Source organism: Euprymna scolopes, chromosome 10, assembly GCF_053919585.1.
Source record: "Euprymna scolopes isolate OS-2025 chromosome 10, ASM5391958v1, whole genome shotgun sequence".
Classification (NCBI taxonomy): domain Eukaryota; kingdom Metazoa; phylum Mollusca; class Cephalopoda; order Sepiida; family Sepiolidae; genus Euprymna; species Euprymna scolopes.
The window spans coordinates 111,949,199-111,964,120 of NC_136491.1; the positions used below are offsets into that span (position 1 = coordinate 111,949,199).

A 14,922-nucleotide genomic window follows, 5' to 3' on the forward strand; every position below is an offset into this window, starting at 1 on the left:
CAGCTACAGCCACTGGATGCCGTAATTGACTATTGTCAACAGCTACAGCCACTGGATGCCATAATTGACTATTGTCAACAGCTACAGCCACTGGATGCCGTAATTGACTATTGTCAACAGCTACAGCCACTGGATGCCATAATTGACTATTGTCAACAGCTACAGCCACTGGATGCCGTAATTGACTATTGTCAACAGCTACAGCCACTGGATGCCATAATTGACTATTGTCAACAGCTACAGCCACTGGATGCCGTAATTGACTATTGTCAACAGCTACAGCCACTGGATGCCATAATTGACTATTGTCAACAGCTACAGCCACTGGATGCCGTAATTGACTATTGTCAACAGCTACAGCCACTGGATGCCATAATTGACTATTGTCAACAGCTACAGCCACTGGATGCCGTAATTGACTATTGTCAACAGCTACAGCCACTGGATGCCATAATTGACTATTGTCAACAGCTACAGCCACTGGATGCCGTAATTGACTATTGTCAACAGCTACAGCCACTGGATGCCATAATTGACTATTGTCAACAGCTACAGCCACTGGATGCCGTAATTGACTATTGTCAACAGCTACAGCCACTGGATGCCGTAATTGACTATTGTCAACAGCTACAGCCACTGGATGCCGTAATTGACTATTGTCAACAGCTACAGCCACTGGATGCCATAATTGACTATTGTCAACAGCTACAGCCACTGGATGCCGTAATTGACTATTGTCAACAGCTACAGCCACTGGATGCCATAATTGACTATTGTCAACAGCTACAGCCACTGGATGCCGTAATTGACTATTGTCAACAGCTACAGCCACTGGATGCCATAATTGACTATTGTCAACAGCTACAGCCACTGGATGCCGTAATTGACTATTGTCAACAGCTACAGCCACTGGATGCCATAATTGACTATTGTCAACAGCTACAGCCACTGGATGCCGTAATTGACTATTGTCAACAGCTACAGCCACTGGATGCCATAATTGACTATTGTCAACAGCTACAGCCACTGGATGCCATAATTGACTATTGTCAACAGCTACAGCCACTGGATGCCGTAATTGACTATTGTCAACAGCTACAGCCACTGGATGCCATAATTGACTATTGTCAACAGCTACAGCCACTGGATGCCGTAATTGACTATTGTCAACAGCTACAGCCACTGGATGCCATAATTGACTATTGTCAACAGCTACAGCCACTGGATGCCGTAATTGACTATTGTCAACAGCTACAGCCACTGGATGCCATAATTGACTATTGTCAACAGTGGAAACTACTGGCAAAAACAATACATTGTGCAACATGCGGCCACAAGTGGAACCTTGCAAAAAGAGGGGCATTACCAACGGCTATGGTCAGAGATGTGTGAATCTGAAGTGTCGACAGTAGACAGCAATCCAAACTAGGACCTTCTTCACTAAATCTCGGAAAAAAAAAACACTAACCCACCCACTTTTGTTTTTAATTTTTTTACCAAAAAATACTTGAAAAAATTGTGAAAAAAAAATACCCTAACCATAACCCGAATACCACTAAGTGGGGCTAAAAAAAAAAAAGAAAGTTTGTTCCAATTTTCCTTCATGAACAAACAAAACAAAAAACTTGAAAACAAAAGGAAATAATTTGCCAATTTTCCTTCTTAAAAAAATTAAATTATCACATTTTCAAACAAACTTAAGAAAAAAAATTCACCATTTTTTACATGCAAGTCAGTCAGGAAGAGAAGAGCAAAACATGAATTTGACCATCTTGGGTCAACAGCTACAGCCACTGGATGTCATAATTGACTATTGTCAACAGCTACAGCCACTGGATGCCATAATTGACTATTGTCAACAGCTACAGCCACTGGATGCCATAATTGACTATTGTCAACAGCTACAGCCACTGGATGCCATAATTGACTATTGTCAACAGCTACAGCCACTGGATGCCATAATTGACTATTGTCAACAGCTACAGCCACTGGATGCCATAATTGACTATTGTCAACAGTGGAAACTACTGGCAAAAACAATACAATGTGCAACATGCAGCAACAAGTGCAGCCTAGCAAAAACAAGGGAGCATTACCGACGGTTATGGCTAGAGATGTGTGAATGTGAAGTGTTGATGGTGGGCAACAATCCAGACTAGGACCTTCTTCACTAAATCTAGGACAAACCTCCCCCCCCCCAAAAAAAACCCCTAACTCATCCATTTTTGTTTTAACTTTTTTTTTTTTTTTTTTTTTTTTACAAAAAATACTTGAAAAAAAAAAATAATGTGCAAAAAATATGGGGGGGGGGAGAAAGAAAAGATCCTAATCAGAGTACTCCTACTAAAAAGCAAATGGAACTTCACAGTTAATAAAATTAAAAATTACGGGAGGTTTTTCTTTTTATGTTTCTACATTTAACATTTTGCTATGATTTCATTGGCAATGCTCAGCATAATCCGGCTGTTGACGTCATGCTCCGGGGAAAGATGAGCAAACACCGAGTTACGTCTGGTTCAAAGGATGCACTAGTACCCAACTTTGTTCAAATAAGGCTCATTTTAATATAATTCAGTATTAAACCGATACATGAGATGGTGACTAAATTGAAAAATACCATTAAAACAATAGATTTTTTTATTTTTTTCAAACATAACTAAATCTCAAAACCAAGGAATATTTTAACATTCATTTTGCATGACTAAAACGTAGCCGATGGCAAAAAAAAAGAAAGATGATTTCCCAACGTGTGGAAACAATGCAGCGTGTGGAGGGCAGCAGAAAAGACAACTAAAACAACACGATGTGCTTGTGATAAGTAGTAAAAACATTTAAAATATTTTTTTAATTTTTAACATAATTGATTATTTGCACTGTTATCTTAAGTGTTATTCTCACATTTCGGACTGAGACAATTTTTATTTTTGTTCCTTTTCTCCACGTTAAAAAAACGACCCTGGTGTCTAACTGTCCCGTGAGGAGGCATTGAACCTCTGACCTTCAAGTGTATCTTTTTTGAAATCCGGAATCTTTCTATCAAACTCGTGGAATCTGCATAGAATCTCAAATGGAATCCTTTATCTAATCCACAAGGACCATTTTTACAACAGAACCACCACTTATCAAAGCCCGAAGGCAACTCGAGGATAAAGGTTAACGAGTGTGCGATGGTCATTGAAACAGCATAGTGATAGTTAGTGGAAATTGAGTAGAATTTGATTATTTAAGGTGGGGGCTCAACAAGAACTTGTTTACATTGGACTCGAAAACAATCGTGTTGTAGTCAGCTCGAAATAGAAAAGATCTCTGGATGAGTTGAATATTTTCATAGTAATATTTATTGTCATAGCTGAAAGAAGGGCAGTTCTAGGAAAAAAATCTTTGTTCATCAAATTTGTGTTTAGATTTCACCATAGATAGGAAGTGGGGGAATTGTTGATAGTGGTTGTAGCTAGACAAATGTTTTTTGTGAAAGTTTGGCACCCGGGGGGGGGGGACCATAGATTGAAGTTCAGATGAAAACTTGCTATGAAAATAATGAGAGTAGAGACAGGTGGGAAAGAGATTGCAGGGAGCAGAAGAGGGCATCAACTACTTGGTAAAATTAAGTTGTAAGTTACACTCTTCTGGAGGCCGAAAGTTTAATCGTCAGTCTAGGTGACACTTGAAATAAAATTGCAAATTACTTCTACCCAGTTCTAGAATCAGACAGAATCCAGAGTTTGACAAGATACACCTGAAGGGGGTTGGAGATTACATGGATCGAAACATGAAAATAACATTCAAGATGAGAACAGTAGTTCAAATAATCCAAATACAGACATTTAAAATAATTTGAAAAATAATTAACTACTCAAATATCAATGTTAGCTAAAAAAAAAAAAAAAAAAAAAAGACACCAAATTTAATCAGATTGAGACAGATCAATTTTTAAGATTTTTAATTTTTTTTATCTTGATTTTCCTAAACATCTCCAATCAGCTTCAACTGAGAAAGTAAAAAATAAGAGAATAACACACATTGAGAGGAAAGGTACAGGAAGTAATTCTTTGATAAAATAAATCATCTTATATCTCTACACTCTTCATTAATTACAAGTTTTGGCCTTAACAGGGAAATTAATAGTTTCAATTTTCAGTAAGAACTGCCATAATAGTGAAGAGGATGGCATGGCGAGGCAAGGAAGAGGAAGAAAAAAAAAAAAAACAGGAAAAAAGACAAAGTAAAAAAGAGAAGAAGAAATAAATAAAATAGCGACAAAAAATGAGGAGGTAAGGCTCTAGCGATTTTGCAGAAATCAGCATTTAAAAAAAAAAAAAAAAAAAGTAGATTTCTGCTAAAAAGCAGGAAACTCATGGGAGGCTGTAGTGATTTAAGTAGAATTCAGTTTTTTCTGGATTAAATAATTAAATAAATAAGATTCCACTATAAAAAATAATCTACATTCCTATTGTGGTTCGTTAAAAATATTTTTTTTTTTTTTTTTTTTTTTTTTTACTTACCAATATATTTAAAAGGCTTGTTCATTTTGGTGAGTTGGCTTAGACATTGCTCGACCACATTCGATGTCCATTGGTTGATCTTGTTGTGCTGGTAAGCATTTGATCCGATCACACTTTCCACAGACTATAGAGACACAAAAAGTCAATTGATAAATAATGTGACAGAAAGGAGACAATAATAAAACAATTAAAAAATGTCACAAATCTATGAAAAAAAAAAAAAAAAAAAAAATTACGATCGAAATATTGCTTGAGTCATTCGTAAATAGAAATTTACTTCAATAAAAAAAAAAAAATCTTAGACATCAAGAAATATAAAAGATCTCTGAATAAGTTGAATGCAGTAGAACCCCGGGATACGGTGACCCGAGGATATGGTTTTTCAGGTTACGATGTGGAATACAATGTTTTTCCGGACCTTGGTTACAGTATTTGCCCTACCTTATGGTGTTATTGAAAATGTTATTTGATTATATACATGTGTATTATATACTGTACTGTATTTTGTTATTAATTTTTAATGCTGTATCCCGGGGTTCTACTGTATTTTTATAGTTATACTAGCTGAAGTACCTGCGGTGTTGCCAGGTTGTATTTGATATATTTGAATATTCCATCCTCATACATAATTATCTTATTGATTAAACAAAACATTAATTCATAATGGTTACTTTTTCCACATGCCACATGAAGTAGGAGCAATAGGTGCGTTTTATTTTATAGAAGCTTCACTAATAGCCCTAATCTTTTTTTCTAGTTTATCTTTTAGTCTTTCTTCTTTCAAAATATGATGTAAGAATGGCAATTATTATTTTATATCGTAATACATATCTGAAAACTGTTGAATCTCCTTTTGTTTTAACTATTTTATGTACAATATATATAAAGATTACATTAGTATTCTATTTTGTAATAAAATAATTAAAATTAAGTTTTTAGCAATGCATCTGAACACTGGTAAATGTACTGTAACATTAATTTTGAAATTCTACATAAACAACATTTTGGGTGTGACCTCTACCAGTTGTGTGAATGTAGATTTTTTTCATGACTTCCAATGCATAAGCAACCAACATAAAACTGGCCATGAGAAAAGCAAGATGTCTGAAGATTAAGTCCAACGACTTTCAGGCTTTGTCCTTGTGTTATATTTATAGACACGCAAAACTAATTTTTATTGGGAATTGTAAACACTTGAACTGAAATGGCATGTCAAAAGTAATATGGAAAATCCAAGGAATTAACAGTTTCACCTTTAAAATTTCCTGTTATTATAATGGCTTCAAGAACATTAGTTTTCAAAGATTTTATTGCTAACGGTATGCCATTACACAGTTTAGGTGGATCAGGATTTCTTAGTATAACTGGAGCTCCTTCCTTCATTATCAGATTATGATGTGGCATTTCAGGCAGTTGGAAATTCTACTGCCTGATCTTCATTAATAATGCAATCAATGGATTGGTAACTCTTGCAAAACATTATAATTGATCATATCAACAGCATCATTTCTAGAGGCCAAGGTTGCTCTTTCACAGAACCAGTCAACATTGCTGAAATTTTTAGCAATATCTGGGAAAACCTTAGTCATCAGGTCACCAACTGAATTTACTGTCTGACCACATGGTAATTTGTACAATTGAAGATCTCTTTTCAATGCTATTGAACTAGTGCCAATGAAAAGGAGGTGATTTGAGAAAAGTGCTGCAAACTGATCATCAAATAAATGTGTCCTTATAATATTCTCCCAACTGAAAACCAAAATGTGGTTACCACACAGTACTGCAGAAGTGCCGGATTTTCATGTCACATTTTAAGTGGAAAGAAAGAATTCAGGACTGATTCAAATGTTCAGTTCCCAAGGACAGCAGTATTTAGTTTGATAGAAAAACCACTTATTGCAGACTATAATGTTTTGTTAAACCTATCTCTCTTTCTTACTATTCTAAGGGTAACTTATAGTAATATCATAATTAAATATTGATAATGTAAAGTTCTAGTGTAGGATGATTTTGGAATACGATGAAAAAAGAATAGGATTATACTTACAATATTGTAATAACTTGGCAACTACTGCTTGGCACTTCTACCGGCACGGGGTGGATGAACAAACTTTATAAAATTTATTGTTTATCTTTGAATGATTACTTTTGTGTCAACTTTTCATTCGTTGATTTCAGTCTTGTTGGATATCATATGTTTTCATATCTGGTAAACTACTTATCAGCCTCAAATTTAACTGCAATATTCATTGTCAGCATACCCAAAAACCTTAAAAAGGCCAACATTTTGAATGTGAACGGCGAGTTGTAGTTAATGTAAAAAATAAAATTACCAAAAATGTGTATTTTAGTCAGAAAGACCAATTCTTTAAAAAGCGTTTTCTCAAAATTTAATGATTATTTATATTTTCTTAGTTACGAAAATTTCTATTTTGTTAAAATAAACCTCTATTTTGTGTTGTCATAATTTTCTTCAAAATATTTGAATTCAGTAAATGTGTAAGGAAAACTTTCTAAAAACAAAACAAAAAAAAACATGCATTTGAAAAACTTTAGAATTTTGGTTTGAAATTAATATTTGTTTATCTAATCAATGAATGAATAAAAAAGAAAATATATAAGGATGTCTTCGTCTTATTTCTTTACAAATAAAAAAAAAAAAGGAGAAATTATTTATAGAAAAAGAGAGAAGTTATTTAAAGTAAAGGAAAAAATATTTAGAGAAAAGAAAATTATCTGAAGGGAACAGGAGTAATAATTTAATTGAAAGAAAAATAACATTATTAAAGGCTAAACTATAAATATTTCCCATTTCAGAATCTCGAGCAATATTTACATATTACTTAGAAAAAAAAAAAGAAAAACACAGGAACCTGACATTAGCCCAAGTAAGCTTTTCTATCAAAACTGGACTTAGAATTTGTCCCGTCATGAAAGATTTACTAAAGAAAAGTAGGAGTTTTTTTCATTGAATTTTGTCTTCGTTCATGAGGGATTTCCAGCAAAATAAATACATCTACTGTTTTATTTATATAGAAGACTTATTGTCATAGCCGAAGGTTGACAATGCGGACAAATTCTCATTGTCTTCAAAAACTTCTGACAACTATGTCCGGCTGTTCACCTACTTGTGTGGTTTAGATACAAGCTCAACACAACTGCTGTCACTGAAAGAGTGAAGCAGATTATCTGGTACCTGAAAACCAGTGTTTTGAGTAGATAGGGTTGGGCGGTCTGAGAAGACAACTCATCTAAGAAAAGGAAAGCAAATCTTAAATTTGTTGCCTTGCAGCAATACCTACTCACAGAAAAAAGCTTTACAAATCAAATATGTGGAAAAATTTGGAGCTGGACTCCTCAAGGCAATTTGAAACTCTATATCTTCTGCATTAGTAACAACTTGGCTTCCATAATTACTTACTCAGGCTTTGCTTCTCCAGAGTTCAACTACATATTTTTCTGAGACTGAAAGATGCCACATATAATATCTAATTATTAGAAAAAAAAATAGGTAACCTGTGTTAAATTAAAACAATTTCTACAAGTAAACCCTTTAGAAAATATATGGGTCATAATACTCACCTCTTTAATGACATTGGTCACATCGTCAACAACAAAGACATTCTGAAATTTAAACAGAAATATATTTTAAAAACACAAATTGGCAAAACATTCTTTAGGCTAATAACTTATTGCTAGTATGCAATCTATCAAAGTTATCTTGGTGGATTTTTTAAAGTCAGACCCAAACAATATTTAAGTTGACAAAGCAAACTTTGATTCTGACTAGCCAATTTCATTTGCTATTGTTGTACCTTGTCATCAGCAATACAATATACTTAGCTACAATTTATTTAAAAATATGACATTGTTTGACCCACTGCTAATATGGAGAAGCATTTAATGTAAACATTTACCCATCTGTCATTTGTGTTTTTAACACTACTAATAATAAAGAACAATTTTTTTTTTTTTTTTTACTTCGACTTATGCACTAATTTGATCCCTGGTGATCCACAAGCATATGAAAATTAGAATAATGTTGGATCAAATAGAATCTGATTACGTATCGCATAGTTTCTGACAGCAGACATGCAAAATCATGATTGACTTATAATAGATTATAAAGAATTACTACATATTTTGGTTCGCCTGTATGGCATATCAAACCTTTTTAGGTTATTTAATATCGAAACAATACTCATTGTAAACAATTCATTGAACATTTGTTGCTATTTTATCTAACTATTATGTTCATATCTTTATTATATTTCTCTTTGTCTATCCCTTTCACTATTCCTGGACACTATTAATGCCAATCTGATTGAAATTATATATGAACCTTTGTTATAAGGTGCAGCTAACTAAAGATTATGGCATCCGTTCGATGCACACTTAAGGATTATTCGGAATTAGTATTTACTGCAAAAATATGCACAAATTTAATCATATTAAACCATCAATTTGATATAAAGCACTCATTTTAAGTCAACGGGCTATAACACTTGCCCATTTTTAATGGGCAAAAAAATAGTTTTTCTAAATTTTTGGATTCGTTTTTTTTTAAATCACTAATTTTTAACCCCATTGTTACTGCTACTAAAAACATTAATATTGAAAATTAATGAGTCAACTTTTAAAAAAGCTCAACCACAATTATGCAGAGGAAATGAAAAAGGAGGAGGCAGGACTTTGACGAGGATGTAATTTCTTATCCTTTCAAGAAATAAGGAAGCAGAAAAATGCAAAGAATCTCTCTAGAAATGACCACAGATTTAAAAAGAGTCAGAATCTATATATATAAAATACTATTTTAATGTAGGCTTCAATTTTTACAGTACAAGTCATTCTATAAATGTATACAAATTTATCCTTTTAGTTGAAGACTTTTACTCACTGGATGAAAAATTACCATTGTAAGTTACACTATCAAAACATCAGCTGATGAATCGGTCAGATTTGGTATTTTGAACCTTACAATCTGAGTTTCCAGTGGTTCTGTGAAACCGGTAAATCAAATTACTGTATTGTGTCCATTTAATAAAATATATATGCGCTTGAACAAGTATATATGCGCTTGAACAAGTAATTGGACATTTTTGTTATTTTTCCGATAACACTGGATTACAAACACACACACAGTTTGTTGTATGGCATTCACCCTAGGTAGATTGAACTGGTTTCATCCAAAGGAGGAAGTGTCAAGGGAATATTAAATGCAAAGACGGTCCCCAGTATAATTATTTATATATCACAAAACCTCTGGCCTTGATGGAGGGAAGACTAAAACTTGCTGCTATGGTTTCAAATAATCTGAAATAATAGCAAGAGAGACTGGATTCCAAATACTTCTTGTGTTATATCTCCCCTCTTTTAGAAATAGGGCACGATTTTGAATATCTCCAGTATCAAATAATCCTTATACACTGTGAAATTTACTTTATGTATGAAAACCAAAGAGGAGAGATATAACATGAGAAATATTTGGAATCAAGTCTTCCCTTGCTTTTATTTCAGATCATTTGAAACCATAGAAGCAAGTTTTAGTCTCTCCTCAATCAAGGCTAGAGGTTTTAGGGAAATATCAGATATTTTGTAATTCATATGCAAAACAAATGACTATGATTGAAACATTTTATGACTGTAAAAAAGTGCCAAAAATAGGCTCTGAATGATGGATGATTCCCTTAATATGCATCCTTAATGGCAAATGTCACATAGTCCACTACACAATTCAGATCATTGCCTTTCCAACAAACTTTCATTTGTTAAATTCTGATCAATAGTCGCTGAGATTACAAACTTATAAAATTGCCAAAAAAGGTGGTGTGTGTGTGTGTGTGTGTGTGTGTGTGTGTGTGTGTATAATGATTGCTGCATCTTTCCCGATGATCGATATTGAGTTCTCCTCATCGTGTTGTCCATGACATCTTAGGTTACTCTGCAGTCCCACCGCAGATTTGCTCATCTTGAAGCAGATGTGACATACAAATTAAACAATAAATATATCTTTACTCATAGCCAAATTGAATATTGAAATGCTCATATCTTTGGTTCTATGGGACGAAACTACATGAAAATTTGTAGGCTTTTTGAAGGTTATAATACTATTCTATGGTTAAAATTTTATGACAATTGGTATAAAAGAACTATATTTTCAAACCAATAAAATATGCCCAAATTTTCCTACATTTGTATACATAGTGTCCTGGCAGGCCAGCTTTAGTTTTGCTGCTGGTGGATGAATTTTGCTCAGGGTTCGAATAGTTATTCTCCCTTTTTAAAACCTTTAAAAACAACAAATTATATGCATTTAAATATAGAGGAATTTAAAATAAAAACGAGGAATAATCAACTAATAATTAACTACCAAGCTTGTTTGACTTATAATTACCTTAAAAGTTTATATAATGTATTGCATTTAACATTTTTTAATACAATAATCAAATTTTCTAACACCTTATTCATAAATCCTCCACACACTTATTCTAGGGTAGCGATTGTTCAAATATTTTCGAAAGGTCATGTTGAAATCTTTTTATCAATATAAACATATACACATCGGTGTATCCATGTATATATTTATGCCTGCTTCCACGTACATTCACTTAAATATATTAATTTATATCATTGGATTTTAAATTAATTCTGTTTATTTTTTTAATATTTGTAACCATCATAAATGTTTATTAATATTTAATTAATATTTTTAGTGATCAAGAAAATAACAATCTTATGATTATTTGCTACATATTACATTATATATATATATATATATATATATATATATATTAGTGTATCACAAAAGTGAGTACACCCCTCACAATTTTTTTTCAAATATTTAAGTATATCTCTTCATGGGACAACACTGAAAAAATGATTTTTTTTAACACAATGAAAAGTAGTCTATCTGCAGCATATACACGGTGGTGGGAATGTCATGGTCTGGGGCTGCATGAGTGCTGCAGGTATTGGAGAGTTACATTTCATTGAGAGAAACATGAACTCCAATATGTACTGTCAAATACTGCAGCAGAGCATGATCTCCTCCCTCCAGAAACTGGGCCGCAGTGTTTCAGCATGACAATGACCCAAAACACACATCCAAAACAACCATTGCTTTACTGAAGAGGTTGAGGATGATGGACTGGCCAAGCATGTCTCCAGACTTGTACCCAATAGAACATCTTTGGGGCATTCTCAAGTAGAAGGTGGAGGTGCGCAAAATCTCAAATATCCATCAGCTCCGCAACGTTGTAATTGAAGAGTAGAAGAGCATTCCAGTATCTACATTTGAAGCTCTGGTAAACTCCATGCCCAGGAGAGTAAAGGCAGTTTTGGATAATGATGGTGGCCACACAAAATATTGAAAGTTGACATGTATGTTAATATTGACAACTTTTCGTAAGGGGTGTACTCACTTTTGTTGCCAGGTTTTTAGCTTTTAATGGCTATATTTTGCGTTATTTTGAGAGGAAAATAAATTAACTCTGTTATATATGCTACAGATAGATTACTTTTCATAGTGTAAAAAAATCATTTTTACAGTGTTGTCCCACGAAGAGATATATTTGAAGAAATGTGAGAGGCGTACTTACTTTTGTAATACACTAATATATATATACTAGCAAAGATACCCGTGCTTCGCACGGAGCTTTGTTGCGCACTCGGGTACCAAAATCTGTGGGCACCTTTCCAGTAAGTTGATGTTGTAAGAGCAACGATTGCATAAGGTGATTAACATTTTAACTACCTCTTGTAGTGACTGAAATTCAATCAGGAACTTCACAAAACATTTTCATCAAAAAGGAAGGTTACTTGATGTTACATAGTAAATTTTTCATTGAAGTCATTTTCAACTCTTGCTTAAATTTTATCTTGCACATTCAATACTAAAAACTTACCACAATCAGATCATGTCAGTTTTTCCTCATATCCATTTCTCGAACTTTTCACTAAAGAGCCTCAGGGTAAACTACATTTCTGCTGCTTTGATTTGGAGCCAGAATGTAGAGTTTTTCTGAACTTCCTGTCCGGCTGATGGAGACGTAGAACATACCGTGACTGAAGCAGTCTGATGTCAAGTCTACGCCAATGGTGTTAAATGTCTGACCTTGACTTTTGTTTATGCTCATTGCAAAACACACCTTCACAGGAAATTGGAGTCTCCGGAATTTAAATGGAAGTACTGAGTCCGATGGAACTAAGGGGATCCTTGGCAGTAGAACGGTTTCGCCTTTGTAGGGACCACAGGAAATGGTGGCCTCAAGTACATTGGTGTGCAATCTGGTGATAACACATCTGGTTCCGTTTGTTATTTTTGGCGGTTCCAAGGATCGAAGAATCATGATTGGCGATCCAATTTTGAGATTTAAAATGTGTGGAGGCATTCAAGATATCTCCAAAGAGTTTAAAAACTCCACAGGGTAGTGAACAGCTTCATATTCATTAGTAGCTGAATCAACTGACTTGTATTGCTTTGTGTCTCCTGGAAATTCATCCATTACTGAATTGTTCAAATGATTCACATTGCTGTTTAATGGCGAAATAATAGCCCTCTCAGCAAGCCAATCCGGTGATTTTCCATTGTTTTGCAGGTCTGGGTACACTTTATCTTTCAGTTGCTTCTGATTACCGACACATTTACCAAGCGCAGTTGGAATCTTAATTGTGTCAGGTGAAGAAGTGATAGGAAACTGACCATTACCGATTTGGAGAAGCAATTTTGAGAAGTCTGCTGCAGCTGTGTTATCAGAGATATAGGCTCTCATATTAGTAGTCAGTCTCTTCACTATAACGTGCCTCCAGAGATAGGATTGTTTCAAACTTGCATTGACAATGTTAGCCCTTGTGCCATTTTTAACCACTGGGAGGATTTGACGGAAATCACCGCAAAATAAGGTTGGAATGCCACCCATGGGATTCTTGTTTCCTGTGATGTCTTGCAGTGTTCGGTCAATTGCTTCATAAGCACTCTTGTGCGTCATTGGGGCTTCGTCTACAATGATTGCAGAGGTGTCTCTAATTACATTTGCCAAGGCTGAGTTACCAGTAATTTTGCAAACTGGCTGATCCATTCGATGAGTATCCAAGGGTACTTTAAAAGTGCTGTGAAGAGTGCGGCCACCTTGTAGTAGAGTAGCAGCAATGCCACTGGATGCTGTTGCAAGCACAATCTTTCTCATTGATCTAATCTTTGCAAGGATCAAATTGATTACAAAAGTCTTGCCCGTACCACCTGGAGCATCAAGAAACATCATGTTTTTGTTCATTTCACCTTGTGCTTCCAACATTGCCATGAATGAATTGTAAACTTCTCTTTGAGAATCGGTCAGTTTTTCTTGCATATTTTCTGCTTGTAGGGAAGTTCTTCAAGATTATAAGTAACTTCACGTTGATACTCTCTCGCGAGTCTTTCATCTCTCCCTTGCATTGGTGCAGGTAATCCATAGCTTGCCAATGGTTGACCGCACATAAGGAGAACTTTTTCTTCAATTAGACAAAGAGTTTTATTGTAGATGTCCTCATTAAAATCTGCTTCTGGATTGTTAACTTCTTGCCTGTATCTGTGAAGAATGTCTTCAGATATTACATCACGAAAAGCCATCCAGATCTCAAGAGGATTTCTTGGCTCACAGGCTGTTAAAATTATCACAAATAGGCTTCGCAAATTTGAAGGTGATTGAGTGGCACTTGCCTCTCCTACTGCTTGATGCAAGTGATGGTCATTTTCTAGAAGGCCTCGAGCAAGGCACGCTGCTCTGTATGTTTCAAACACCTGACCATTGTATGCTCGCAAATTTTGAAATGAAGTTGGACCAGCAACCTCATTGAGCAACAGGCGTAAGAAATAACACTCCCCTGCTTTTGGACTAATCGTGTAGATTCTCCCAATGCATGGTGCCTTCCATACATCATCATTTTCAGTACCTTCAACTTGTACCCCACGCATTCTTCTCATCCATTTCTTTGTCGATTTGTTCCAAGTGTAAAACTCAGGGACTTCTACGTATTTGAGACCCCTTGCAAAGTCATCCTCATGGCAGAGTTGAAAAAATGCTGTCAAAGTTGTGGCAGGCGGTGGACCTTGGGCTCGTTCCAGAGCAGTATCAGCTGAGAACATGACACGCTGCCCATTTTCAAGATGAACAGAAAGTTGTACAATTGGGGGGAAATGTTCATGGATGGGATGTTCCAATATCCTCCAGGCTGCCTCTGAACTGCCGACATACCTTGCATTCTGGAACTGCTGGATCTCATCCACAATGTGACTTTGTACTTGGCCTTGTTGGTTAGCTGCTCCATCAGTTCTTTGTAGTTCAAACACTGCTTGATCACATCCTTTATTCACGTATTTGAGGACATATTTGATGCTTTGGATCGAGCTGCAAATTTCTACGTTAATGTGAGCGTTGAACTG

The 14,922-nt window shown here is 34.9% G+C and overlaps 1 protein-coding gene across 1 annotated transcript in view; it reads right to left on the minus strand.

The window, feature by feature from the left end:
* Positions 1–14,922, minus strand: part of LOC145286211 (dynein light chain Tctex-type 1-like) — a 42,741-nt gene that overhangs the window by 5,462 nt on the left and 22,357 nt on the right. The window contains exons 2-3 of the mRNA XM_080135012.1: positions 8,085–8,126; positions 4,503–4,626 (exon numbers count right to left, since the gene is read on the minus strand). Coding sequence (XP_079991138.1) covers positions 4,503–4,626; positions 8,085–8,126 — 166 coding nt within the window. The remainder of the gene's footprint in view (positions 1–4,502; positions 4,627–8,084; positions 8,127–14,922) is intronic.